A 27,567-nucleotide genomic window follows, 5' to 3' on the forward strand; every position below is an offset into this window, starting at 1 on the left:
GACTTGCTTCCCTCAAGAGCAGAAACTCTGTACCAGATGTCAACACTGATGCCTCTGAGGCAAATTTTAATTCCAGGAACGCTCCTCTCTTTCCTCAGTCCAGCCAAGCAGGGATATCTTTTCATTTAGTCCAAGCTATTCGTGCTTAAAGCTTCCTTTTAGATGCCGCAGTAAAAACATTTCACAGGCAAAGAGCCTGGGATTCAGACAAAAGGCTTTCTTCTGCTCTAAAACAAATAGGAGCTGGAGTGCATGCCAGCAGGATTGGAGCTAGAATCCCACAAGCCAGGTTGAACTCCTTGTTTTGCACAGAATATCCATTAGTCATGGTGAGCACTGCTTTCTTTTTGCAAGGCTCCTGTTTTGCCTCCTCATTCGAGGAAAAGTCTGCAACAAATAGAGGTCGAGAATGGAACCCAGAGCGAGCAATTCTACTTCAGGGAAAACCAAATGGTCAATAAATGCAAATAATGTCCGAACTCATTAGTAATCTACATGCATGCCAATTAAAACATGGTACCATTTTCCTCCAGACCTGCAAATATTTTGAGATGGATAAAACTAAATAGTGAGATGAAGGGTAAAGGCACACACCCACACTTCTGGTGTGAGTACCTAGCAAATTGGCAGAACCTATCAAAGGTAATGCTCATTGTCATCATTCACCTCAAGAATACTTCCCATAACATCTCCTACAGACAGTCTCATATGCGAGCCAAGAGTAGTGTTTCTTACTGACGTTTTAGGCCAGGCACATTCTTTGTGTGAATGGTACATGCTATGCATTCGTAGGATAATTAACAATATCCCTGACCTCTTCCTATTAGTTACCAGTAGCATACCCTTTACCCAGTTCTAACATCAAAAATGTCTCCAGACATTGCCAAAAGTTCACTGGGGGAGATCAGTCCTTGTTGAAAACCATGAGACTAATGTTCACTGTAGGACCATTTCTAACAAATAAGAAAAAAGGTTGGAATTATCTTTAAAATTCTCATAAGGAAGGGGCCGGGGTTGTGGCTCAGCGGTAGAGCACTTGCCTAGCACATATGAGGCACTGGGTTCAATCCCCAGTACCACATAAAAAAAATTAATTAAACAAAATAAAGACACTGTGTCCATCTACAACTAAAACTATTTTTTAATTCTAATAAGGAAGAGATAATTAAAATAACAGTATGTCTATATCATTCCACTGGTTGGTTGTTTTGTTTTTGCATCTCCAGGGACTTATCCTAGGGCCTTATACCTTCTAGGCAAACAGTCTACCACTGAGCTACATTCCCAGGTCATCATAAAGCTTTTTATCAAAAAGGTGATGAGATTACAGGTACTAACATGTGCGTGGTCCTTGATCTTAAGAGGAAAATGAAAAGAAAAAAATACCGTTACATGATGTTTTTTTTAAAGCTACACATTAATAAATACAAGAAACAACTCCTATGAATACACACCCTAACAATGACTACCTCAAGAGTGGGATGAAGCCAGGCACAGTGGCACACACCTGTAATACCAACAACAAAGACGAGGGATGTGACTCAGTGGTAAAGCACCCTGGGTTCCATCTCCAGTATCCTCTCCCATCAAAAAGGAGAGAGATGAACCTTAAGTCTTTCTTACTTTTAGTTTTGCTCATGACCATGACTCAATAAGTACTTAATTTTCCCTAGAACACAGATTTTGGGATAAGCAATAGCAAACTTATTCTGCACTTAATTCAAATGTACAAATTTGCATATGAGCATGATGATCACTTCATTATGCCAATCACATCAAAGTTTAGAATTCCTTTCACTGAATGGTTGGTTGAAAATTAAAAATTTACCCAGAAGTAAAACCTGTAACTAAAAATAAGGGTAATATAGAAATGTAACTAGTATGGGTTACCTAGAAATTAAAAAAAAAAAAAAAAGGTGTCATAAAAGCCCCAATCTCAGGAACAATCTTCCTAGGTTGTTTCAAACCCAATCAGTGTCAGTCACGCTAACTTGTTAATATATCCCCTCTGTTTATTTCCACGCTCTGTTAAGAACTACCAAACTGTCATCCCCTGAGAGAAGGGAATGTAACTTTGGAGATTAGGGTGGTCCCCTGGAGACCATTCCAGAAACAGAGGTTCTGATAATGATGATTAGTTTCAATGGCAAGAGTTAATTAACTCCACTGGCAGAGTTCTGCAAACAAATCATCAGATACAGCAAAAATCACTTCCCTTCTTCTCTATCCCCCACCTTCCTGCCTTAAGTAAAACAAATAGTTCAATTTAAGTCACAGCTCTTTCATCTGACAAGGAAATGAGGAGCTCAAAAAGGAACAACTCTAATCTGCCACATGACCAGGGAAGCCACGTAATAAGTTTCTGCAGGTAATGGAGAGCAATGAAAAGCAAGAAGCTTTTAAATTTTAAGATTAAAAGCAAGAAGCTTTTAAATTTTAAGATTAAAGTCAGGCAAACTTATTTAGATTATGGTTCAGCTATCTTCCCTACCCACTACATTATGAGGTCAGGGCCATCAATTTTTCACACAGGTACCAGAACCTGATGTCTCCTGCTTCAAAGTAGAAGTCAGGATAGGACATCATGGGGCCGAAGGGCTGCAACCAACACTAAATACAGTTCTTTTCAGTTCTGTGTGAAAAATAAGTCAGACAGCTGAACGCAGACAAGGTGCCTGTGATGAATATGGATACCGCTTATGCATGGTGGAACAAACACAGAAGCAAGGCGCACACACAGTTCTATTTTCAGAGAAAGACCATGCTTAACTCCTCGAATCACATAAATCCTTCCTACTAAATAAAAAGGCAAAAGAATCCATTCAACTCTGTAGCTGTCCCAAGGCTTGTAGAACACTGTCTACACCCAACCTCTTCTCCTTAGTACATGCACAGATTTTTCAGGAAACAAGGTAGGAACAGACCCAGAGATGTGCCTTATAGCACTTCACAGAGCCTGGGATGGGGAAAGATCACCACCAAGCCTCCCTGGGTCAAAATATGCATACCACAGTATGAGTTAGAATGTTTAACAACTAACATGTAATGCACTAGAGTTTCTAAATTGAGGAGGTATGTTATATTTATGTGAAGGGCTTTAAACCCAATTCACATAGTCATTTCACTCATTTGATAATGTAAGAGCCATCTCTGCATCCTCAACAGCTTTAGCACTATGGCTATAGTGATAGATAAAAACAGTTGCTTTCTACTCCTGAAAAGTTAGCTCCAATGTTTGAACAACAATCTTCCAATTCCCTTGAAACCTGCCTATTAAACTATCAAACAACATCCTGAAGAAAAAGCCATTCTAAATAACAAGGCTTAATCACAGGATAAATTTGGACCACGTGATGAGCAATTCTTTACTGAAGAAAAGCAAGAGAAAACCATCTCTGTTTTGAAGAGGATTGTACAGAAGAAAAGGATTGGAACCAGAAAGTGACTTCCAAAACTGCTGAAGGCTGGCGGCAGGGTGGGGCGTGGGGTGAGGCAGGGAACAACCTGAAGCTGCTCTTATGTCTGCCAGGGCCTTTCCTACCAGAAGGGGATCAGGTAATATTTCTTTTCCATTCATGTGTGAAAACTGGAAGTTCCCTTTGAGGTTTTACACAAATGAACAGTCATATCAAATCACAAGGTTTTTTGTTTGTTTGTTTGTTTTAATTTTTCCTCTCACATTCCCAAATGCTGTACAAAGAGGGTTCCTAACCTGTTCAGAAGGGCACCAAGTCCCTGAACAACACACTCTCTGTTAAGATTCAAAGGGGATGACATGAACACCCACCACACGTAACACTCACTTAGACTGAGTCTGTTTGGTGATGTTCCGGATGGTAGCACCTTCTTTTCCTATAATGGCTCCAACGAACTGGGTGGGAACCAGCAGGCGCAGAGGCAAGTCACATGGCTTCTGCTTCGACACTGATCCTGGGGACCCCTGTCTTGATGAGCCCCTCTGCCCAAGCCCACGGCGTCCTCGGGGCTGCTGGGAGGGGTTTTGCTGGGCAGCTGTTTCATCAGGGATGTAGGCGACTTTCAAGGTGAAGTTCTCTAACTGGAATCCGTTCAGTTTGTCTAAGGCTCTGAAAGTCCACATGGGAAGGGAAAGTAAATGATACAATGAATCTTCAGGCAAAGCAACACCCGCCTCTTTCACTCCAATTACTAGCTCCAAAACTTCTGAATAAAGCCACTATACCAACAGCAAACCAAACACACATAATCCCACCGCCACCCACACTTTTCCTTTGAAGTCCACACATGGAGAAAAAGGCTCACAAGTTCCAAAGGGAACTTATTAGGCATCTATCAAAGTAAAAAAAAAAAAAAAAAAAAAAAAAAAAATTTTTTTGTCAAACACTTGAGTTTTAACCCTGAGGTTAGAAATGCCCAAACAGCAAGGGATAAATCAACAGGAGGTAGCTTGTCCTGTCTAGTTTCCAAGTCAGAATGCCATGGCCATTAAACACACACACACACCCCTCAGTTCATCCCCTAACACAAATGTTTGAAACATTGAAAGAATCAGCGGACAATCTCTCTACACCATTTACTACAAGAGATAGGTTAAAAAAAGGTGGGGTGAGGGAGTATCAGGGATTAAACCAGAGGTGTTTTATCACTGAGCCATATCCCCAGCCCTTATTCCCTTATTATCTCTCTATCTATCTATCTATCTATCTATCTATCTATCTATCTATCTCTCTATCATCTATCTATCTATTTGAGACAGGCTCTTGCTAAGTTGCTGAGGCTGGCTTTAAACTTATGATTCTCCTGCCTCAGCCTGGGATAACAGGTGTGTGCCATGGCAAAATAGATAAAATTTAATACTCAAGATAGGCCATCTCTTAATAAAATTTCAGTACTTTATGTGAATCAGTCCCTGAGAAAACAATTGTTCCTGATCTTATGGAGTCTATGATTTTACTTCAGAGAGAGAGACAGAGAAGCGATGAACACGAGGAGGGGGAGTAAGAATACATTCTTTACATTCATCACAATATGTATCTATTTAGGAAGAATATTGCCCCCTCACCATTTTAAAACTTTATTTTAACATTTATATAGAAAAGTACCCAACTCTTAGATAGCTCAGTGAATTTTCACAAGATACCAATGCCTCAGAAGCTTTGCAAGTGCCTCCTTCCAATAATTACTCCTTTCCTAGACTTCTAGCACCATGTATTAATTTTGCCTATTTTAAAATTCTATGTAAGGGGCTGGGGAGATAGCTCAGTTGGTAAAGTGCCTTGCCTTGCAAGCATAGGGCCCTGGGTTCAATCCCCAGCACCACAAAAAAAAAAAAAAAAAAAACCTATGTAAGTATATATGAGTACACAGCTACGTACTCCCGTGTCTGGTCTCTTGTTTATTATAAAACAGTCATCCAAATTGTTATGTTCTACCTTACCCACATATTTTAAAAGGAGAAAATTTATGAATTCATGCTACAGGGTGTATGGCCAAGATTTTAAAAGCATACGTAATCATACCCCTAATAACAAACTTAGCAAACTCCCCAGTGTACAACAAAATGGAAAATAAAAAAAGGTCCCCACTTTTCCTAGGTTCTTGCTCCTATTCTGTTACAATAGGCACTGAGAGCACCCACACAGGGGAAAAGACAGACACAAAATGCTCTCTCCTGCTGCTTGGTGTGGTGATTTCCATTTTATATGCTCATTTCCTTATCTGAGGATCTACTTGCAATTCTTAACTAAAATGGAAAGAGATGGTCCCAGCACCAGAAAGGGCACCAACAACACAGAGTGGAAGACAGGCCCTGAAAAGCAGGCGCAAAGGCGCACTGCTGCTCTTAGGCCAGAACTCTCCTTTTCCTCGGGTCGAGCCCTCAGAACACAAATCAACTCTTGTTAGAGATCTCAGTCATGCAGAAATAGATGGAAGATGCTCTGTTACCACCACCCAAAGCCCTTCCCAGAACTGGGCTAACTGGGATACTTCTCTGCAAATGAACCTGTGCTTGCCATGTCTATGAACCTGTGGACACATTCAGTACCTTCTTCAAAAGCCAAACTGGGGTCATGAGGTACACTGTTCAGTGGCTTGCTTGTCCTGGGATGTTTCCATGTGATTGTCAGAGAACCTTTTTTTTTTTCCCCCTTGCTTTTATTGACGAATTATAGTTGTACATAATAGTTGGGTTAATTTTGACACAACTATACATGCATGGAATTTATTCCATTTCAGTCCTAGTGTCCCCTCTTTCCCTCCCCGGATTCCCATTCTTCTATTCTATCTGGTACTCATTTACATATTTTAAATTAGTGCTGTATATACATAAAGTTGGAATCATTATATGTTTATACATGTGCATTGTGTAATTTGTCTAATTCATTCAGCATTTCCTCCCTCTTCCCCCCCTCCCCTTCAGTCTTCTATTGCTGATCTTCCTTCTGTCTTTATGATATCTGAACAACCCCCCTTTTTCCCCCTTATTTTGCTCTACCTTCTGCATATGAGAGAGAACATTTGATCCTTGATTTTTCTGAGTTTGGCTTATTTCACTTAGCATGATATTCTACAGTTCCATCTATTTACTGGCAAATGCCACAATTTCATTCTTTATGGCTGAGTCAAACTCCATTGCGTATATATACCAAATTTTCTTGGACCCATTCATCCACTAACAGGCACCTGGGCTGGTTCTATAAATTGCTTATTGTGAATTGATTTGCTATAAATATTGATGTGGCTGTTATCAGTATAGTATGCTAACTTTAGTTCTTTTAGATAAAGACCAAGATGTGGGAAATCTGGGTCACATGGTGGTTCCATTCCTAGTTTTTTGAGAAATCAGAGGATATTCTTTTCACAAGCATGAGAGGAAGATAATGGGCACACACCATGACTTATTTACACCAACACCTTGATGACAGAACCTTATACTGTTCTTTCCTTTCCTGGGTCCTCCCCCCCCCCCCCCCCCCCCCCCCCCCCCCCGCTTTAAGGAAAATGGATTAAGGGCCTAAAAATATTTTGGTCGTTTCTACAGGAAAACAACTGACAAATTTATTAACGTGAATAGGTATATTTATTATAAAGTTGGAACTGTAGAAGTTTCAATTAGAGAGTCAAAGTGACTTTAAGCCTTTTGGAAGATCAGGAGAAAGATCAAAAGTTCCTTAAAAATAAGCCAAACTCAAACTCAAAGGTCGAATGTTTCAAATGCAAGGGAAGGACAGGATAACGAATATAAATTTATGTTATCAAATATAAATTAATAGATGAGCAAAAGAAGTCTAGTAGAGGAAGAAAAATGTGGGAGGGGAGGGAGGATGGGAGGGGAAAGGGAGGATCATGAACCGAATCGAATTCCATGCATGTATGAGTCTTTCGGGATGAACCCAACTACTTTGTATAACTATAAAGCTCTAATTTTAAAAAGTTCCTGCAAAAAACCTGAAGGAATCAACTATATTTGTAGGTATAAAAGGCAATATAGTTCACATTAAATCCATTCCTATGACAAAACTGAGTTGCCGGCTTCGGAAGAGAGTAAATTTGACTATGGAATTAAGACTAATGATCAAAAAAGGGTAAAAAACTTATTTCTGGATTGAGTGAGACAGACATACAGAGATATCCTTCTCCATGAGGATAAACAAAGGCAAACTTGTAAGTTACCAGATATTTCTATGTATCCTGGAATTATGTCCCAGTCACATGTCTAAGAAATCACCCTCTCAACTAGGCAAAAACTAATTTTTCTGAATTTGAAAACCAACCATTGAAACCTTTCCCTGAACAGTTAGATATTTGATAAATGGCTATGTCACACACTGGTCAGTTAAGTTCATGGGGAAATTTTAAAATATTTTCACCAAGCCAACTCTATATAGAAAACACAAGATGAATAATTATAATCATAATCATTCAAAATATGTATTCGGTCAACAGAATTCAGGATGTTTATCCAACAGCATACTACTTAGGATCCCATGTTCCATCATTACTTAACTCTTTGCTCTGAGGGTATTTACAAGATGCTGAGTAATTCTGCTGGTTGGCAGCACGTAAGTTATATTGATAAGAAGTTTACTGGGGTGGATCACAGTTTAGAGTCAAAAAAGGCCTTGGTAGAATAGATAATTTGACTTGAGAATGAGAGGGAAGGACAAAAAGAAATTAACCCAGGGAACTTATATTTCCTCATGGGTCTACACACAGATCTGAAGTACGAGTGTGTGGAGGATCGAGACCAGCACCCTAGTCCAGCTGAACAGTAAGTAGCCACGTGTCCTCGCAAAGGCCATTCCTTGTTTGGCTGCTCAGCTATGAAATTAAAATATGAGACTTATGTAAGTTTCAGCTCTAAAATTCCACATCTAAAGTCTCTCTTTGGGCTGGGGAGATAGCTCAGTCGGTAGAGTGCTTGCCTTGCAAACACAAAGCCCTGGGTTCGATCCCCAGCACCGCAAAAAAAATAAATAAATAAATAAAGTCTCTCTTTACAGGGGGTGGTGCTGGGATTGAGCTCAGGGCTTTGCACATGCTATGCACACACCTGCTCTACCACTAAGCTACATCTTCAGTCATATCAAGTCTCCCTTTTCTTATTTTCAGACATCATTGTTGTGTATCAGGTCCTAATAAGATGAGGTTTATCCACTACTGAAAAGTCAAATTCAGTTCTCTTCTACCATGCTATCATTTGAATATCCTCACCAAAACTCCTGGGAAAATTTAATCCCCACTGTGAAGTACTTACAGGATAGAAAGTTAAACCAGTCATGATATCTGGAGATGGGACCTTTGAGAGATGATTATGGTTCAATGAGGCCATAAAGGTGGGGTCCTAATTCCATGGGACTGTGGCTTTATAAGAGGAGGAGAGACCTAAGCTATAATGTCCTGCCTTGCCAAGTGAGGTTCCACAGAGCCTCAGGACTCTAAGGGCCCTTAGTACTAGAGACCCCACCAGCAAGAAGGACCTCACCAGATGCAGCCACCTGGTCTTGAACTTCCCAGCCTTCGTAACCACTAGCCAAATAAATCCTTATTGTAAATTACATGTTTTGTGGTACTCAGTGACAGCTACAGAAAACAAACTAATACATATCAAGAATAAAGATATTTGACTCAGCAGTAATTATCAAAAACCTGATAATACCATTGTAGGGATTTTTGTGTGGCAGGGTCAGGGGTACTGGGGATTTAATTCAGTGGTGCTTAACCACTGTGCTACATCCCCAGATCTTTTTATATTTTATTGTGAGATAGGTCTTGCTGAATTGCTTTGGGCCTTGCTGAATTGCTGAGGCTGATTTTGAACTTGTGAGTCTCCTGCCTCAGGCATACTGGGGTTATAGGTATGTGCCACAGTGCCCAGAAGAGGGATACATCTTAAGAAAATAATTATGGACAGAGTCCCATTATTTACCTATAAAGGACTTTATTATTGAACTAGTTCTAAAAGCAAAACAAAAACAAAATCCAACAACTATATATACCTTAGATGCATAATAGAGAACTAGATAAACTACAAAGGATACTATATGGAGAGTATAAGCAGTATAAATGTATGTAATTAAAAAACCCACAAAACTGCAGAATCTTTGTAATTTTCAAAGTTATGATTGATACACGGGACAAAGTCTAAGAACTCTAAGCCAAATTTAACAGTGGTTATCTTTAAATGGCAAAGAATTAGTATGTTTTCTTTTATTTTTCCATAATAAATCTCTTTACATAATTTTTAAAGTTTGAATGTGGATTTCCTGCCCTGAGTCAATAGCCAAGTTCCTCCAAACACTTCTAACCATAACTACATGTGCCTGATACAAATCTTCACAGTGGTATAAAAGGATCTGCAATGACAGTTTCAAAGCATAAACATTCCTATTCTCCAAAATAAACTTCAGAAACAAGAACCCTAGACACAAGAAAATATAAGAACTAAATGCCTATACATTCTACAGGGTTATTGCTACGTCACATATCACACATTCTCCAATGAGTACTTCCTGTCCCTGACAGCTTTATCTTGGCATCCCTCTGAGAAGAGGGAAGGAAATAAGTGAGCCAGAGAATAAAGCCTCTCTTGCTCTGAGTCCATTCACTAAACGCACACTTGTCTTTTTTTAATGATCTTCAAGCTTTCATTAATTTCACTATTTTAGTAATTTAATAATTCAAGACCAAAGCTTAAAACAAACCTATGTATTTCTAATATTGTGTGCTATGAATCTTTTATTTTTCTTAGCCACAAGGTGGCAGGAATATCCACGTTAAAATCTGACTTAGAGAAAGCCATACTTCAGAAATCCTCTTACAAGTGGCAATCACAGAGCTTTAAGTAACAAAAAGAGGAGGCTGTGAACATTTAACCTAAAGTCTCTAGCTCCTCAGCATCTGTCAGGCCATATCTGAAGTGAAGTACACTGAGCAATAACAGGGTAGAACTAGCAGAATTTTCCCAACACGTTTTTGCTAACAGCTGATAACTTCTGAGCTCTCACCACCTTCTATTATGGTAAGTGTTTTGAAGGTATTATCTTAGTTTATATCAACAGCCTCATGAGCTAAAGACTATGATTATTCCCATTTTAGAGACTGGGGGTGATCCATAACAGATTAACTTGACCAAAATCACAGACAGAAAAGTGGTGGCACAGAGTCCAGTCCAGACCACTAGACTCTGGAATCTATCCTCTAAACTTCCAAGCTCCGCTTACACTTTCATAAGCACATCACAGTCAAACAGACTTCCAAGTAGCAGGCGCCAAAATGAGAAAAGAGTTCAACTAAGATTAACACTGCCCTCATGACCTCAAGATTTGAGCTGTAGGTGGCCTGCCAAAGAAGCCACGGAGAAATGACACTGCATTGGTTTAGCCAGCAGGTGGTCATGACGTAGGATGGCAGGGTTCAGAGGACCAAGTCCTGGAGGGATCAGTCTTCCCAGTTCAAGGTGCTTCAAGCTGCTCCAGAAGCAGCCCAGAACCAGTGGGTTTAATAAAACTTACTATTTGCTGGGTGCCTATATGCTGGATCTTTAGATAGACTTTTTTTCTTTTTGGTATTGGGGATTGAACCGAGGGGTGCTCTAACACTGAGCTACTCCCCAACCTTTTTTATATTGAGAAAGGGTCTTGCTAAGGTGTTGAGGCTGGTCTCAAACTTGTGATCCTCCTGCCTTAGTCTCCTAAATCACTGGGATCACAGGAGTGTGTCACTGTGCCCAGCTTGATAACCCTATTTTCTATATGTGCACGTAGGAATGAATGCATTTTTTTTTTTTTCAGTCTTCATATTGTAGCTGATAAAACTGAAGCTCGGAGATCAAGGTTACTAAGTCAGGGCTGCCTGATTCTAGGGTCCACACTTTCTCCACTATATTCAATGCCTTGCAAATAAAATTTATTCTCATTGAATGAAAGCACACTCCTTATCCATTTTTTTTAACTTACAGGAAAACTTTGATAACTTTCATGACACTGCCACAAAACTTAATTTTCTAGTCTTTAGATCTATTAACTTTCTTTAAATACCCAATTGCTTTCTAATTGTCTTTGAGCCTTAGAATTCTTGAGGGGAGGAGAAACATACACATTCATATATGTGCATTTTTTCAAGAGGCATGGACAGATTTATTTAGGAAAGCAGAGACACATTCAAGGGAGAATGTGGACCATCCTGGTAAGAAACAGTGTTAACTCAGGACTGAATCCATAGGCCTTTACCACTGAACTTCACTCCCAGTCATTTTTTTATTGAGACAGGATTTCACTAACCTGCCAAAGTAGGCCTCAAAGTTGAAATCCTCCTGCCCCAGCTTTGAGTCACTGGGGAGTATACACTTAGGGTATTTACTTTATTCTGTTATTTAGAAAACGTTTCTATTAGAATAAACCATTTTTGTTATAAAAAAATCTTTCTGAAATATTACTAAGAATATAAACCGATATTTCTGTAATTTTATTTTACTCATTTACATGTACTTGCACATTTTCTTAATAACCATCAAAGGAAACAGCTCTAGATTAATACTTTCAAAGCTAACTATTCTTCTTTCCAGAACAATATTCTTAAAAGCTAACTAGATTCAGGCAGCAACTAATTCAGATGGTCCCTCTTCAAACACTCTTCTTTCACAAGTAGAAGACACATCCTTGAGACAAGGACTTTGCCTTCAATCACTGGCAACTTGTAGTTATTACTTGATAAAAGTTAAACTTTTTTTAGGGGGGAGGGGAGGGGGGGGCTGTGCTGGGGACTAAACCAAGGCCCTCCCACATGCCAGGCAAGCACTCTACCACTGAGCCACTCCCTAGCCCAAAAGTTAACTGAGTAGTAGGATAAGGGCTATTGTGACTATTTCCCTAATTTAAATGCCTAATTTATTTACTTAGGTATTCTCGCTACCTAAATTAGATGGAATTGCCTTCCCTCCACTTCCCTTGGATCAATAAGATTAACAACTACTGTAAAAAAATTTTAGAACAGAGAATGTTTCCACCTTGATGTCATGTTAGGAGCACGTTCAGCAATAATTCTGCTTTGACTAGCCATTCTACCCCTCCTGTGCTTGCACTCAATGTTTTGAAACTCTTATTAAAAGGAGGGGGGAAGCAAGGTGCTGTGGCACACGCCTGTAATTCCAGAGGCTTGGGAGACAGACAGGAGGATTGCAAGTTCAAAATCAGACTCAGCAAAAGCGAGGTGCGAAGCAACTCTGAGACCCTGTCTCTAAATAAAATACAAAATAGAACTGGAGATGTGGCTCAGTGGTCAAGTGTCCCTGAGTTCAATCACCAGTACCCAGGGGAAAAAAAAAAAAAAGGAGGCGGGGTGGGAGGGGAGGCTAAATACCAGCTACCTTCTCTCTACTGAAGTTTATCTTAAGTCTCCTCAAAGATATGTAGGTAGTCTCCAACATCATTTTTCCCATTTATTAAGCATCCCCTCCTTAAATTTGTTAGCCCCATGTAAATTTTCAAACAAGGCAACAAAGACAGATACATGATAATCTCCCAATGCCCTGGAGTTTATCCTCTCACCCCGTATTTTCCATTCAACAAGGACGAGGTTCTACCAAGTATTCAATATGGATCTTTGTAAAGAATAGGACATGTAGGGCAAATCATGCACCTGCTATCTCACTGTATGCACTTTTATCTCCAATCTACTGAGGTTTTAAAAAGTGAAATTTTCTCATTTTTCTTACATGATATAGTTGAGAAGCAAAATTTATAGAAATATCATTTTAACACTCATGTCATATTTTCTATTATGTCCAAGACCTTATATAAACTTTAAATTTCTATTTGTTCCTTTTAGATATATATATGACAGTAGAGTTTGACGTACATACATACAAGGAGTATAACTTCCCATTCTTGTGGCTGAACATGATGTGGAGTTACACTAGTTATGTATTCACATATGAACATAGGAAAACTTTAAAATTTTTAATGAACCAAGGATACAAAGAAAATGTTCTAATAACATATTAAAAGACTTCAGTCTCACTTGAAAGAGAAATTTCACCTCAGACCGGCAAATTTTGATGAAACCCAGTATGGGGGTACTATGGAGAAACACTCACACACTGATGGGAATATAAACTAGCTCTATAAAGAAAAATAAAATTAGAAACAAAACTCAACTCCGAACAATTTATCCTGTAAGTGGACTCACAGGCATAGGCATGGATCCTCCAAAACATTGTTCTTAACTGCAGGAGACTAAAAACAACCAAAATATCCAACTTGGGATGAACTAAATAAGTCATTTCATATCTCTGCAACAATAACACCCATTACTCCAGAAGCTGAGGCAACAGGATCCCAAGTTCAAGCCCAGCCTCAGAAATTCAGTGAGGCCCTCAGCAACTTAGCAAGACCCTGTCTCAAAGTAACAAACGAAAACGTCTGGGGATGTGATCAGAGGTAAGGTACCTCTGAGTTCAATCTACAGTACAAAAAAAATTTTTTAAAGCACATTCACAAGAAAAACACTTGAAAAACACTCAAATGTTATAGTATCATCTGTGCTAAAAGGAAAGAAAATACAAACATGTGTCTGCCACACGATTATCTCACAGCTCTCACAGAGGGTAAAGTAACTGGGAACAGGACGGGGGGAAAGATCTGCATTATGCTCATCTTTAGATCTTTAAAATTTTGTACCATATGAATGTTAACAATTTTAAATAGAGTTTCGTTTGAGTTACACAAACTTCCTTCTCTTCCCAGGCGTATCTTTCCGGCCATAGTCCTTCTGTGAATGGTACTGTCTTCAGTAACCGAGGTGAATCCTCTCTCGTAGGTTTATTTCGCCATCCCCTTCAGGACTCAGGGTCCAGCAGTGCAGTCCTTCCTTTCACACAGAAAGGACTATCTGTTCCCGCCTGCACTGTACCTGGAGGCGACTCTTACGTAATTAGCGGATACCCAGAGCTGTGTTTTGTTTCTTAATTGTAGGGTTTTCTTTTCTTCTTGTGGTGTTGGGGATTGAACCCAGGACAGTGCGCATGCTAGGCAAGTACTCTACCATTGAGCTACAGCCCCAGCTGTTGCTGGGTGCTTTGGGTGCCACTTGTTCATGTTCATATTCTGAGTAGAGCTGTCAAAAGATAGGGCCCTTGTTTTCTCTTTATAGTGCTCAGTCAGCTCATTACATCATTTGAAGTCTATAGAACTATTTCCTAGAGGGAACCGACTATGAAATTTTATCAATTGCACTGGGCTATACTTTTTCCATAAATCTAAAAGTTATATTTGTTCAGTGTCTGCCTCTCCTAAATAACAACAGTAACCACTAGATACTTCAGGGAGCAAGACAACAACATTTAACTGTTGTTAGTCTAACGCACGATCAGCTTGCCAGCTTCAGATAAAATAGCAATGGAGTATCATAATAGCAAGGGCAAAAAATGTAATTTGGAAACGATACATAGGACTTTCAGAAAACAGGGTGTAGGTCACCGTTACACTACATTAATCTATTAATGACATTAAAGATATATTGAAAATGTAATAAAGCTTTAACCAATGCAGTGTTTTTCAACATTCAAACTTCTTTTAAAAAGGCATAATTGCAGGGTCTAAGTTTACAAATAAAGTTTCTTCCTGCTACCCATCATCCCTTCTCCCGTTAAGAAATCCACAAAATATAAGTTACTGTACTTAACCTAGTTATTACATAAAGATAAAAAGGTTCAAACTGCTTACTGTCTAGCTTGGTCCTTACTGGAATAGGTTACATTTACCACTGCAGTTTCCGAGTCAGTGTTCACTAGAAGAAGAGAAAAATGGAGAGAAGAACAGTTAGTTTTCTTTCTACTTTCTTCCTTTTACAAATTTGAAAGCAATTCAGAAGACATGTACCTTGCTCACAGCTCTCCACCACTCCATACTGGACTAGTAAACTATCCAGCACCTAGCAGGAGGGGGAGAGAAAATTATAAATTTTGAGTTTCCCAAGTTATTAGCCAGGGCAGGAATACGTTTTAAATTGCTCATAACTGTAATGGAAGAGAGTCAAAAAACCAACTGGGGAAAGACACCAATTTTGATCTTGTGTCCTATGGCTAACCAAGAAGCAACAGGGACTCAGCAAAGTGCTCAAGTCACAGCTGCCAGACTTGAAGCTGAAAGAGAAAGGAGCTCGTATTTCTCATACACCCAGGAACACATCGTCTTCCTTCCTCCTTGTACACCAAGTCATGAGACAAAGGCCCAGGTTAAGCAACTCAAGTTTTATCTGTAAGATGTTCCTTTACAAAGGACTTCTTTTCTACCAAGTTTAGTAGAACAGAACAATCTCCACGAAGACCAGCAAAATGAAGAAAAGCACACTGGATACTCTTACCCAGAGGCCTGAACCAAAGACTAACAAAAGTGGTCATAAAGCACCAGGTTAGAAAATGTAAATTTGAAGCCGTCTGTTTTCTTGTAGCTGTATTACTGCACTGTGTGTGTTATTCTAATGGACAGGCTATTACAACTATAAATTATGTAATTATAAATTATTAAAGTATAGTATGAACTGCAGGTGTCTAGTTCATCAATATAAACCAAATTCAGCTGCCCTTAGCTTCCACAGGCTGCAACAAAATTTTCTTGTAAAGTAAAACAAAAAATAAGTTCTTATAAATTTGCGGCAAACCACTTCATAATCTGAAGGGCAATTCCTTGATATTTTTGGCCCTGGGACACAAACTATTCAGAAACATGCTAAATTTTTATGCTAATTTCCTACTAAACCTTAAGCAATTTGTTCAAAAGGATACTTTATCTTAGGTGGTATCTTTTATGATTTTGTCTACTGGTTCCGGTTAGAAGTCTACAATGAGGTTGTCTGGGCACTGCGTTTTTCTTCTTTTAAATGCAGTTCATACCCACTTGTGAATGGAATGCCCTCTTAGTTAATTTTTGGTGAATATTCTTTTAATAGAGCATACCAGTAGGTGCACATTAATCTTTCAGTATAACTACCATTAAATCATAAAGATTAACTTTTGTATTTTTTTCCTCAACACTTAAATAAAACTACATAAAATCCACTATCACTCTTGTACCTAATTTTGAACAAATTAACAATCATGAATGGGCTAGAAGTCATACTATAATCGGTTTCAGTAGATCTTTGATGCCTTACTCCAAGTATTAGGCACAAGTTTTAGGGGTAATCACAACTGGGAGAATGTGGGGAGGGCTGTCAATAGACTAATAAGATTTCCAAATCTCAAAAGGTTTTCCAATCCCCAAAACAACTGAGCCAGTTTATTTTCTCAATCTATTTTGAAGAAAATTGGGCATTTGTCTGCATATGCTCTTTCAAGTCAAGAAAAACTGCCAAACTACCATATTCCTCCAACCCACTGAACTCTGAGTAAATACAACTCGTGATAAGTTCTGACATTCTGACTCATTCTGTATTAAGTAGGAAGATATGCCCACATTCCTATTATCAGTCACAAAACTACCTATTCCCAGATTCTCATTTCCTCTCAGTTCCTAGAATATCTATCTATATTTCTATCTGTATTATGTCAGCCACATGTTTCTCTCAGTATTGTTTGAAGGAAAAAACAGTATTCCATTACATAATTCTAACACTTCCACAAATCTCTCAAGCCAAAATCCATACCTACGTGAATTTACTTTACTCAAACTAGAACAGAAACATCTGTCTATGTTTAGGTAAATTTAAATTCCAACTGAAGGGGTATCGAAGGAAATTAAAGTCTAAGAGAAAAAGTCTTGGTAATGTGACCCCCTTTTATGTATTTAGGACATAATATCCCCCAATGTTTAGCTTTAAAATAAAGTGTTCATCCAAATGTAGAATTAGCATAGAAAGAACCACACAAATGCAAAGATTATCACTTTCCTAAACATAGTGGTAAAGAATTAAAGAATTAAGATTGTTCATAATATCCAAAAGTAGAAACTACCCAAATGCCACCAGCTGATGAATAGATACATAAAATGTGACATATTCATACAATGAAATATTAACCAGTCTTACAAAGTACTAAAAAATGCTACAGTATAAATGATCACTGAAAATATTACACTAAGAAGCCAGTAACAGAAGATTACATATTATAATGATTCCATTGGTATAAAATATCCAGAATAGCGAACTCTATATAGACAAAGTAGATTAGTTGTTGTACAGGACTGCTGAAGAGAGGGAGAGTGGAGGCTAAGAGCTAAAGGTTCTTTTTTATGGGCGGGGGAAGGAAGGTGGTAGTGGGGATTTAACCCATGGGCACTTTAGCACTGAGCTACATTCCTAGTCCTTTTATTTTATTTTTTTTTAATTTTTTGTTTTTTTAGTTGTAGATGGACACAAGACCTTTATTTTATTTATGTGGTACTGAGGATCAAACCCAGTACCTCATGAATGCTCTGCCACTGAGCTATAATCCCAGCCCTCCCTAGCTCTTTTTATTTATTTATTTATTTATTTAGAGACAGGGTCTTGCTAAGTTGCTGAAGGTGATCCTGAACTTGTGATACTCCTGTCTGTCTCCCAAGTCACTGAGATTATAGGCTCTCAGTGGGGGATTCACATGGTCACTACAATGAAGCAGTTCTTGATAATTATATATCTTCAAAGTGGTCATAACTCCTGTTGTCCCAGCCCTAATCCCCCACAATTATAGATGGGTGACACTATACCCATCTGAAAGGTTCATGTTGGAGGAAATGAAAACATTCAAAAGATGTAAATTATGGTTGGACATGTCTTAACATACCAAAAGCATTGCACTTTTTAAAATTTATGTATTTATGTTCACATGATCATATGTATGTACCTGGGATTGAATTTAAAGGCACTCGGCCACTGAGCCACATCCCCAGTCCTATTTTATATTTTATTTAGAGATGGAGTCTCACACCAAGTTGCTTAGTGCCTTGCTATTGTTGAGGCTGGCTTTGAACTCCTGATCCTCCTGCCTCAGCCTCCCAAGCCACTGGGTGGCATGCGCCACCATACCCAGCAAAAGCATTACATTTTAAACAGTGGATTATATGGTATCTGAATTATAACTAAGATCAACATTACTAGGTAATGACCTAGTTTCTTTTCAACTTTGAAGATCTTTTCTTCCTGATTCTGGGACTAAAATCAAGGAAGGTCCAAGCAAGGCAAACATTCTACCTCTGAGCTTTTTATTTTACCCCAGATCTTTTTTTTTATTTTGAAATAGGGTCTTGTTAAATTATCCATGCTGGCTTTAAACTTGCTATCCTGCTGCCTCAGCCTCCCAAGCAACTGGGTTTACAGGCATGCACCACCATGCCTGGCTAAACTTTAAATTATTACTGAAGTACAAAAACTGTACAAAATTTGATTCATTTTGGCATTATGTATATACTCATGAAACCACCATAATCAAGATCATGTAGTTTCTTCACGTCTCTCTTCAATCTAGCAGCCTAGTTTATTCACATGGTCACTACAATGAAGCAGTTCTTGATAATTATGTATCTTCAAAGTGGTGATAACTCCTGTTGTCCCAGCCCTAATCCCCCACAAAAGTAGCTACATTTCAGCTGATACCACTGGAGGCATGGAGTAAATCAAGCTCTGCAAAAAGACCTTCTGCAGTTTATTCTTTATTCCCACTGCTCAGGTCCCAATGCCTCTGAACAAATCTGAAGGAGAGTCTGGCTGGCATGCTTGCTTCCAGTCCCAAACCCTAATGCTATCCTCCTCCGTTAAGTCATCATCCTTCAGTGGCTTCCAATCTCTGATTTAAGTTGCCCACACTTCAACATGACCTTGAGGCTGTCAGTTCCCTGGTACTGCCAACCTCTTTCATAAACTCAATATACTTCCCCCACACCTATGCTCCAGTCCCACCCTCAAGACTGGGTAAAGTGCCTCTCTGTCTTCCACTTGCTGAATACCTGATCCTACAAATGAAAGCAATGTCATCTGATAATCTCTTTCCTTATCTTTTTTTTTTCCCCTCCCACAAGACTAATGATTATTAACCTTAGTGATGTGATTGCCAGGAGTGTCACAAGTAATCAATTCCTCCTTGTCACGCTGGCTTCCGTGCCTAAGCTGGCAGACAATTTATAATGTACGTGCATGACCTTACATTCCAAATCTTCCTTATTTGCTTACACGTTACATTTGCTTCATGTGTTTCATAAGATAAAGAGACAACACTGGGCATTACAGTCTATCGCCAATCCATATCCTGAAGGTCCCTCTGGAAATGGGTTACCCCTTCAAGATGGCTCTCCAACACAGCTGCACTGACCTCTAGGATCTGTCAGAGAAGAAGCCATGTCATACTTTTGAACTCAATGCTTAGCTCAGTGACGAACAATAAAACCAAGGGTTTAAAAAAGAGCCAGAATAGTTTTTGTCTTAAAAGCAAAGGAAGCCAATTCTAGGTTTCTTTAAAAGTCCATAGTAATTTAAACTAACAGGTATTTGTATAAATTCATACCAAAAAAATGTGGAAGTAAAAAATCACAAGCATAAAAAAAAGTAAAATTAAAGTAATATTCAAAGCAAAGACATTTAATATCTTCTGACCACCACACAAACCTTCCTAAAACACATACGCTTCCCCCCTGTAACCTTTCAAATACCCAAATCAGTCTCAGACATGGGGGGAAGTTCACCAGAAAAAGTCATTTTGACCATCTCATTTCAACAAGATGGGGGAAACGTCTCCACAGAATCATTTTTGCAGAGCTAGGAGATGAAGGGACCTTCCTTCAAACATAGCTCCACACATTTTATAGAAATAGGAACCAGTTGTCGAATATGGGTAAAATCATCCCAGATGTTTGTTGCTCTATATCTGTGAGAAGACCAATTATATGACAAAACAAAGAACGACCCTCTATGGACAGTCCCAAAAATCATTTTTAGTAAATGCTGGTACAAATGACTATCAGGTTGAGGGCTCACATACACAAATCAGATAACTGACAATCTTATAAATCCTGCTGCACATTATCTGACCATTGGGAAAGCCCAGGGGGCAGCTCAGCTCCCACCGTTGCACATGGATGTCCTGGCATTGGAGCTACATAGATCAAAAGCCTCAACTTTCACAAGTTAGAACCTGCAACATGGGGAGGAGATGAGACTTTAGGGTTCTAAAAAGCAATGTGATCAGAGGGCTCAAGAAAGGTACCATCCATTCACAGTGCCTCTTAAATCGCACTTGAAGAGCATCTAGAGCTAAGAGGCTAACAGTATGTTTCTACTGAGCACTGCTGAGCTAGACTGAGTTTAAAAGCTAAGCTGGATCAGGTCACACCCTTCTCTAAACTCTAAGGGTTTTCCTTCATATTTTGGACAGAACTCAATCCCTAACAAGTGCCCTTAAGTTCCTGTGTGACCCATTCATCTCTCCAACCACACCAGCCTACTTTGGGTTATGAATTGTGGTCAAGTACTTTTTAAGTAGCAATAATGTCCCAAATGTTTGATCTATTTTAACTCATTTAATACATACAATCCCATGAGGTAACTCTATCTCATTTTGTAGACACAAACTACAGTATAGGGAGGTTAATAATGTTAGAACTTGGATAGTTAAGTGTTGGAGAAATTAAACCCCAACTGTCAGATTCTCGAGTCCACCCTCTTAACCATTTTGCCTTACAATAAGCTGCTTCACTTCTTCATGTCATTTAAAAATATATACATAAAGACTGGAAATATATACATACAGACTGAAGCCAATTCAATCCTTACTTGGCATCAGCTGCACTGGAAAACGAAACTGTCCTTTGTCAGATAAAGAGCTTTATCCACTCCCAGAGTCAATAAGCTTCCCCAACCCACATTCCAAGTAGTAAATACTATGTCAATATACATCACGTGAAGGTATGAACCAGCATTAATTTGTGTAATACTTGTACAAACTTTCTATCCAGTATAAATTAGGATTTTTTTTTTAACCACCTGATTCAAAAAGAGGTACCCAAGCACAACTACACAAGAGACCACTTTCAGTTTGGTGCAAGTAGTGGGTCTCTCCAGATGTTTTTAGAAATGTCATATGAAAACATTAGGAAAATGCAAACCAAAGCGATAAGGAGGTACCACTCCATTCCCATTAGATGGCCTCCCTCCCCCACTTCTCTCTATATATATATACACACACACACACACACACACACAAAACGTATACACACATTTATGATACTGTATAATAATGGTTGGCAAACACATGGAAAAATCAGAACCCACATAACATTGCCAGAAGGAATGTAAAATATTGCAGCTACTATGCAAAATGTATGTCAATTCTGTAAAATATTAAAAATAGAATCACCACATGATCCAGCAATTACACTTCTGGGTGTATACCCCAAAGAACTGAAGAACAGGAACTCATGGATAATGTACACTTATGTACACAGCAGTATTATTCACAATTGCCAAAGATAAAAGCAAACCAAGTGTTCACTAACTAATTAAAGGATAAACAAAATGTGGTGTATATGTACACAATGGAATATTATTCAGTCATAAAAAGAATGAAGTATTGACTTAAGCTGTAGTGTGGATGAACTTCAAACAGTGTACTAAATGAACCAAGCCAGACACAAAAGGCTACATATTGTATAATTCCATTTGAATAGGTGAGTCCACAAAAACAAACTTGATCAGTGGGTGCCAGCAGAAGAGGGTGGGGGATGGGGAGTGACTCCTAACAGCAATTTGGGGTCAAGAGGGAAAACACTCTAGAACAGTGGTGATAGACACACAGTCTTGTTAATACTCTAAAACCTACTAACTTTTCCACTGTAAAATGGTTGCTTTTATATGCCTTTTACCTCAATGGTTTTAGAAGTATTTGTTTGTTTATGCTTATCTATTCACATACACATGGAAGGGCAATATTCTGTTGAGTTTTTAATTCTCACACAACTAGGTATCGAGTAGTGTCTTATACATTTTACATTAACTTATTTACTCCTCCAAATGGGGTGGTTATTCTCAAGACAGATGAATCAACTGGGGTAGACTTTAAGGTGCTTGAACACGCCGTTCACCTGGCTCCCCCATTTCATCCGCTCTCTTGGTGACCAATCCATGTTGGCAAATACAAACCTAACTTCTTAAAACTGCCTGTAGAAGTCGTCAACAGTACCGGCTATTAATTTTATCACCTTTTCTTCAGCCTCCTTAGTCACAGGGTTCCCCCAACACACCACATGCCACACGGTTGGGAGGAATCAAAGTGCTAGGATAGTGCGGTCCAAGCCTCAGCCCCAAACCCAAAGACGAGAGGATGAAGAAGAATCAAACAGCAGAGTCAGTAACTTGCCAACTTACTCCTGTAGCAGACAGACAGGGATTATCACATCAGACAGCTAAAATGTCACCAGATAAAAGGGGAAAGGTAGGTCAAAAGTCTAATTATGATTCCAACATTATTATTCTGGGTAAAAGCACTGATGAAGTTGCTAGGGGACAGACAGGTGTGAATGGAACATGAGGTGGAGAGAATAATGCTATAAAATGGGCCCACTGTGCTGACCCCCACATGCTTTCTTTTCCAAGAAGCAATGTACCTGAGCCCTGCTTGGCCTAAGTGGACAGGGTATGTCACATTCCTCAGCAAACTACCTGTTAACGGCAGGAGAAATGAAGGCCCGAGATAATGTTGAAAAGAGGAACCCAAGTGACCCTGGAGGGGGGAGTTTTGTGACCCTTTTCACAGACTAGATCCCCAAACTCAAGGAGATAAGGATAATTTATCCTAACCCTAAAATCTGTAAGAATTTATGTCTTAGAGTTCAATTAGAACAGGTCGGCATGGGCCAAGGTGACCTAGAGTTCTCATGGCAGTGAGGACTTGTAAGTCTGATGTCATCCTGCTGTCAGTCAAAAGTCAAAAGGAGGACCTGGGTGGGACTCTCTAGAAACTTCCTTGGGATCCCCAATAAAACTTGAGTGCAGGAGAGGCGCAAGTTCCTCTCCTATGAGAGGATGCACTCTCTCACTTGAAAGTGTCCCCTTTTCCCTTTTCCTATTCCTTCAATAACCTCATGCCTGTTACTCTGAGATACACATCTGATATCTTTCTGACTTGATCACAAGAATTGGGGTTTGAAGAGGGGGGCAGTCTTCATGCTGTTTCATTTTCCTGAAAGGCCCCAGCTCTGTAACGAAGTGAATTGTCTGCTGGGAATGGTGGTGCACACCGGTAACCCCCAGAACTCAGGAGGCTGAGATAGGAGGATCCCAAGTGAGACCAGCCTTAGCAACTTTGCTAGGCCCTGTCTCAAAATAAAAACTAAAAAGGATGGGGATGTAGCTTGGTGGTAAAGCATTCCTACATTCAATCTCCCATACAAAAAAAAAATAAAAAGAAGTGACTTCTCTAAATGAGGAGGAAGATATCTGAGATTACAGAGGCCTCTAAAAGCACTAGATGACCATCCCAGATGCTGCATTTTACTCACTGTCCCTATTAAAAACTAGTTCTTAAAATAATAAAAGCAACTGGAGAAGATGAAAGAAGTAGGTTCCAAAGTCAATACTTGTAAGAATGTTTCCCACAAGAATTGACTGAGTGCATTAGTTGTTGTTCTGGCTCTGTGTGGCTTTATAACAAAATACCTGGAACTTAGATGCAGGGGAAAAAAGAACACTCAAGTCTCCTAGGGCTGCCAGGACTGAACTTTAGCATGAGAGAGTCTCAGTATCACTTGTAACAGGTATAGCTAAGACTACCAGACCAGGAAAATGCATATTTTGGTAAAACTAACCTTAAAATACACCAACAGTTTAGAAAAACAACAGTTCCAATTATAAACAGATAAGGACATGAACAGACCCAAAAGATCACAGTCAATATCAGAGCCAAATTCAGTCTAACAAGGAGGTCTGAAGCAAGCTGTATTTTGCTGGTCCAAGTGTTACTAGATCTATTTCTTGAAAACATCTGCCAACCTAATAAAAAAAAAAAAAAAAAAGCAGGAGCAGCCACCATTGCAAAACACCCCTAACCTTGGACCCATTAATGTCATTTCTATTTAATTATCACTAAAGAAATCATCAAGAACATAGGTGAAACTTATGTAGATATGCTCATGGCTATGTTAACTGTTGGACTGATAAATGGAAAATTATGTAGCCAACAATGAGAAATGGCTAAGAAAATTACCAAGTACACATAAAACAGAGCGAACAACCATTATGAACTTCAGGAGTTCAGTTACGTTAAAAAAAAAAAAGTTTTAAACAAAATGTGAAATCTTTATTTCAAAGAACGCTATCAAGAAAATGAAAAGGGGCTGAGGATGTGGCTCAGTGGTAAAAGTGCTTGCCTAGCACATTTGTGGCCCTGAGTTCAATCCCTAGCATCGCCCAAAAAAAAGAAGATTAAAAAATGAAGAGACAATTCACTGGATGGAAGTATTTGTAAACCATCTGTTTATATTGCATATAAAAGGAACTTGCATCTTATATAAAGACAAAAACCCAAAATTTTTAAATGGGCAAAAATGTTTTAAATAGATATTTCCCCCAAGACATACAAATGGCCAACAAGCATGTGAAACAATGCTCATCATCATTATTCTCAAATAATATACTACTTCGTACCCACTAGGACAGCGATCATCAAAAAGCCAGATATTAGCAAGTGGCTGGCAAAGGGTATGGAGAAACCCTTGAGGGTATGGGACCCTCAAGATATTGCAGGTGGGAACACAAGATGATGCTATTTGGAAAACAGTCTGGCAGTTCCTCTGAAAGTTACAGATGACCCAGCAATTCCACTCCTAGACAGATGAACTGAAAAATCTAGGTACACAAACATATGCACACAATGTTCATAATAGAGGGGAAAAGGGAAACAACTGTCCATTAACTGAAAAATAGATGAACGGTATGTGGTACATGCATGCAATGGAATATTTTCTATCATAAAAAGGAATAAAGTACATGCTAAAATATGGTTGCATCTTCAAAGTATTATGTTCAAAGAAGTCAGACACAAAAGGCCACATATTGTATGACTCCGTTTATATTGAACGTCCAGAAAAGGCAAATCTATAGATAGAAAGTAGGTTAGTGTTCCTAGGGTCCAGGTAGAGTTTGGATAAGAGGAAGGGCTAGTGACTGGGGTCATCTGGGGGTAATAAGTGTTCTGGAATTAGCTGTGATGGTCCCTAACCCTGTGAATACACTTAAATCCACTGAAATTCGTGCTTCAGAAGGGTGCATTTCATGGTATAAAAATTATAGCTTGATTTTTATAAGCAAGAAAAAATGTTTAAAAAACTTAACAGGATAGACAATTATATACACAACATGACCCAAACATGTTGGGGGCGGGGGGAGGCCTATGACATTCTATTGAACCATGAATCCTCCAACAACATTACCACTGGGGGAAAACAGTTTGCGCTTCTCTCTTTTATCACTTTCCCAGTGAACATATAATTTTCCAGTCATGAAAATAAATGAATAAATCCGAAACAACTAACCTGGATTAGGCATTCAAACTGCTTCCAAAAATAAGGAATACTAGAAGAAAAAATGAAATGTCAAGAATATAGACATTTCTTCTTTTTTTCTTTCTCCCCCCACCCCCAGGGAGCAGGGGCGGGTACCAGGGATTCAACTCAGGGGCACTCAACCACTGAGCCACATCCCCAGTCCTTTCATCTATTTTATTTAGAGATAGGGTCTCACTGAGTTGCTTTTGGCCTCACTAACTTGCTGAGGCTGGCTTTGAACTTGTGATCCTCCTGCCTCAGCCTCCTGAGCCACCGCGATTACAGGTGTACACCACCACACTAGGCTTCTCTCCCATTTTTAATGCTCTCCCTGGAGAGAAAACTATACCATGGGCAAGGTCAAATGTGTGAATTATTTGGGGCCTGGGTAGAGAAAGGAAAGATGCTCACCACACTCACACACCACTGAGCAATGGCCAAGACAAGGTCAGAGTGCTGGAGGAGAGTGGACAAAGTGCAAAAACTCAGTGGAATCCCTCCAGTAGCCCTTTCCTATGATGGCCATTTATTTCTTAAGAAGTTCCATGACTTTTGAATAGTAGATGGCTGAGTCCTCACATATAACCAAGCTAGTGTCAAAAAGAGTTTATACAAACTTTCTTGGAATTTTCTTCTTCTGAAATTATTGGGTAGAACCAGGAGGTTCTACAGGGCAAAACAGGGTTTCCCACACACTGCTGCCCTCAGTCCCACAGTATGTATTCAAGAGACGAAAGTGTTACTTAGCGCTCAGTCACGCTATATTTGCTATACTTAAAAACTGCTTAATTAAGCCATGACAACTGTTTTTGGTCCAAAATTCTATTGAGCCAGCTTTTCACCTAGATCCTACCCCTCATATTGTAACACAATCCTGCTTCATGGTGTTTAGAAAAGATCTGAGTACCAATTTGGATGACACTAATGAATTGGGACTGGAAGCAGGCATGCTTGAGTAGTTTTAAGGTTTTAATAAGTCACAGCAATCCATCAATAGCCAAGGAGGAGTTACAGTTAGAAGACAATTTAGTTAGCTGCAAATTTTTTAGGAAATCATGCTTACAACACAGCAAGCTGACTTCTCAGAGGTTCTACTTACTAACCAAATTCACTGGAGTTTTTTAAAAAGACGTTGAAGAACAAAATTTCAACTTTTTATCCTTCAAACTATTTCTACCCAAGCCCCTGTTTCCAACCCCAAGAGTGGAGATTCCTAGAGTCCTGTCTACAACTCACTACTCCCAGTACATATGATTTGTATCCTATATGCTCTTGTGACTTCTATTTTGTCACTTTCAATATATACATCCACATAGTTTCTTGCCACATAGCAACTCCATGCATCTCTCATTGCTCACAAATGAGTCCAGTTCTTACACAGGTACATGTGAGAGGCCAACCCGGGGACAGCTGTCCTGATATGGGTAGTACAGACACAGGGGTTTGAGTGTCTGCTTCTAAGATGGGTTTGGAGATTCAGAACCTGTTAATTTCCTCCAACATAGAAAGTTTATCTCAAAATCAATGTTCATCCACAAATACAACAAGCATCCACTACACTATGAGTTTAAAACCTTTAAGA

At 39.1% G+C, this 27,567-nt stretch overlaps 1 protein-coding gene across 1 annotated transcript in view; it reads right to left on the reverse strand.

The window, feature by feature from the left end:
- The window catches only part of IGF2BP3 (insulin like growth factor 2 mRNA binding protein 3), a 141,496-nt gene that overhangs the window by 29,513 nt on the left and 84,416 nt on the right, over positions 1-27,567 (reverse strand). Inside the window, 3 exon segments of the mRNA XM_079151135.1 lie at positions 3,804-4,085; positions 15,204-15,267; positions 15,360-15,411. Of these exon segments, the coding sequence (XP_079007261.1) occupies positions 3,804-4,085; positions 15,204-15,267; positions 15,360-15,411 (398 nt within the window).

This window comes from Sciurus vulgaris, assembly GCF_902686455.1.
Source record: "Sciurus vulgaris genome assembly, chromosome: 8".
Lineage (NCBI taxonomy): Eukaryota > Metazoa > Chordata > Mammalia > Rodentia > Sciuridae > Sciurus > Sciurus vulgaris.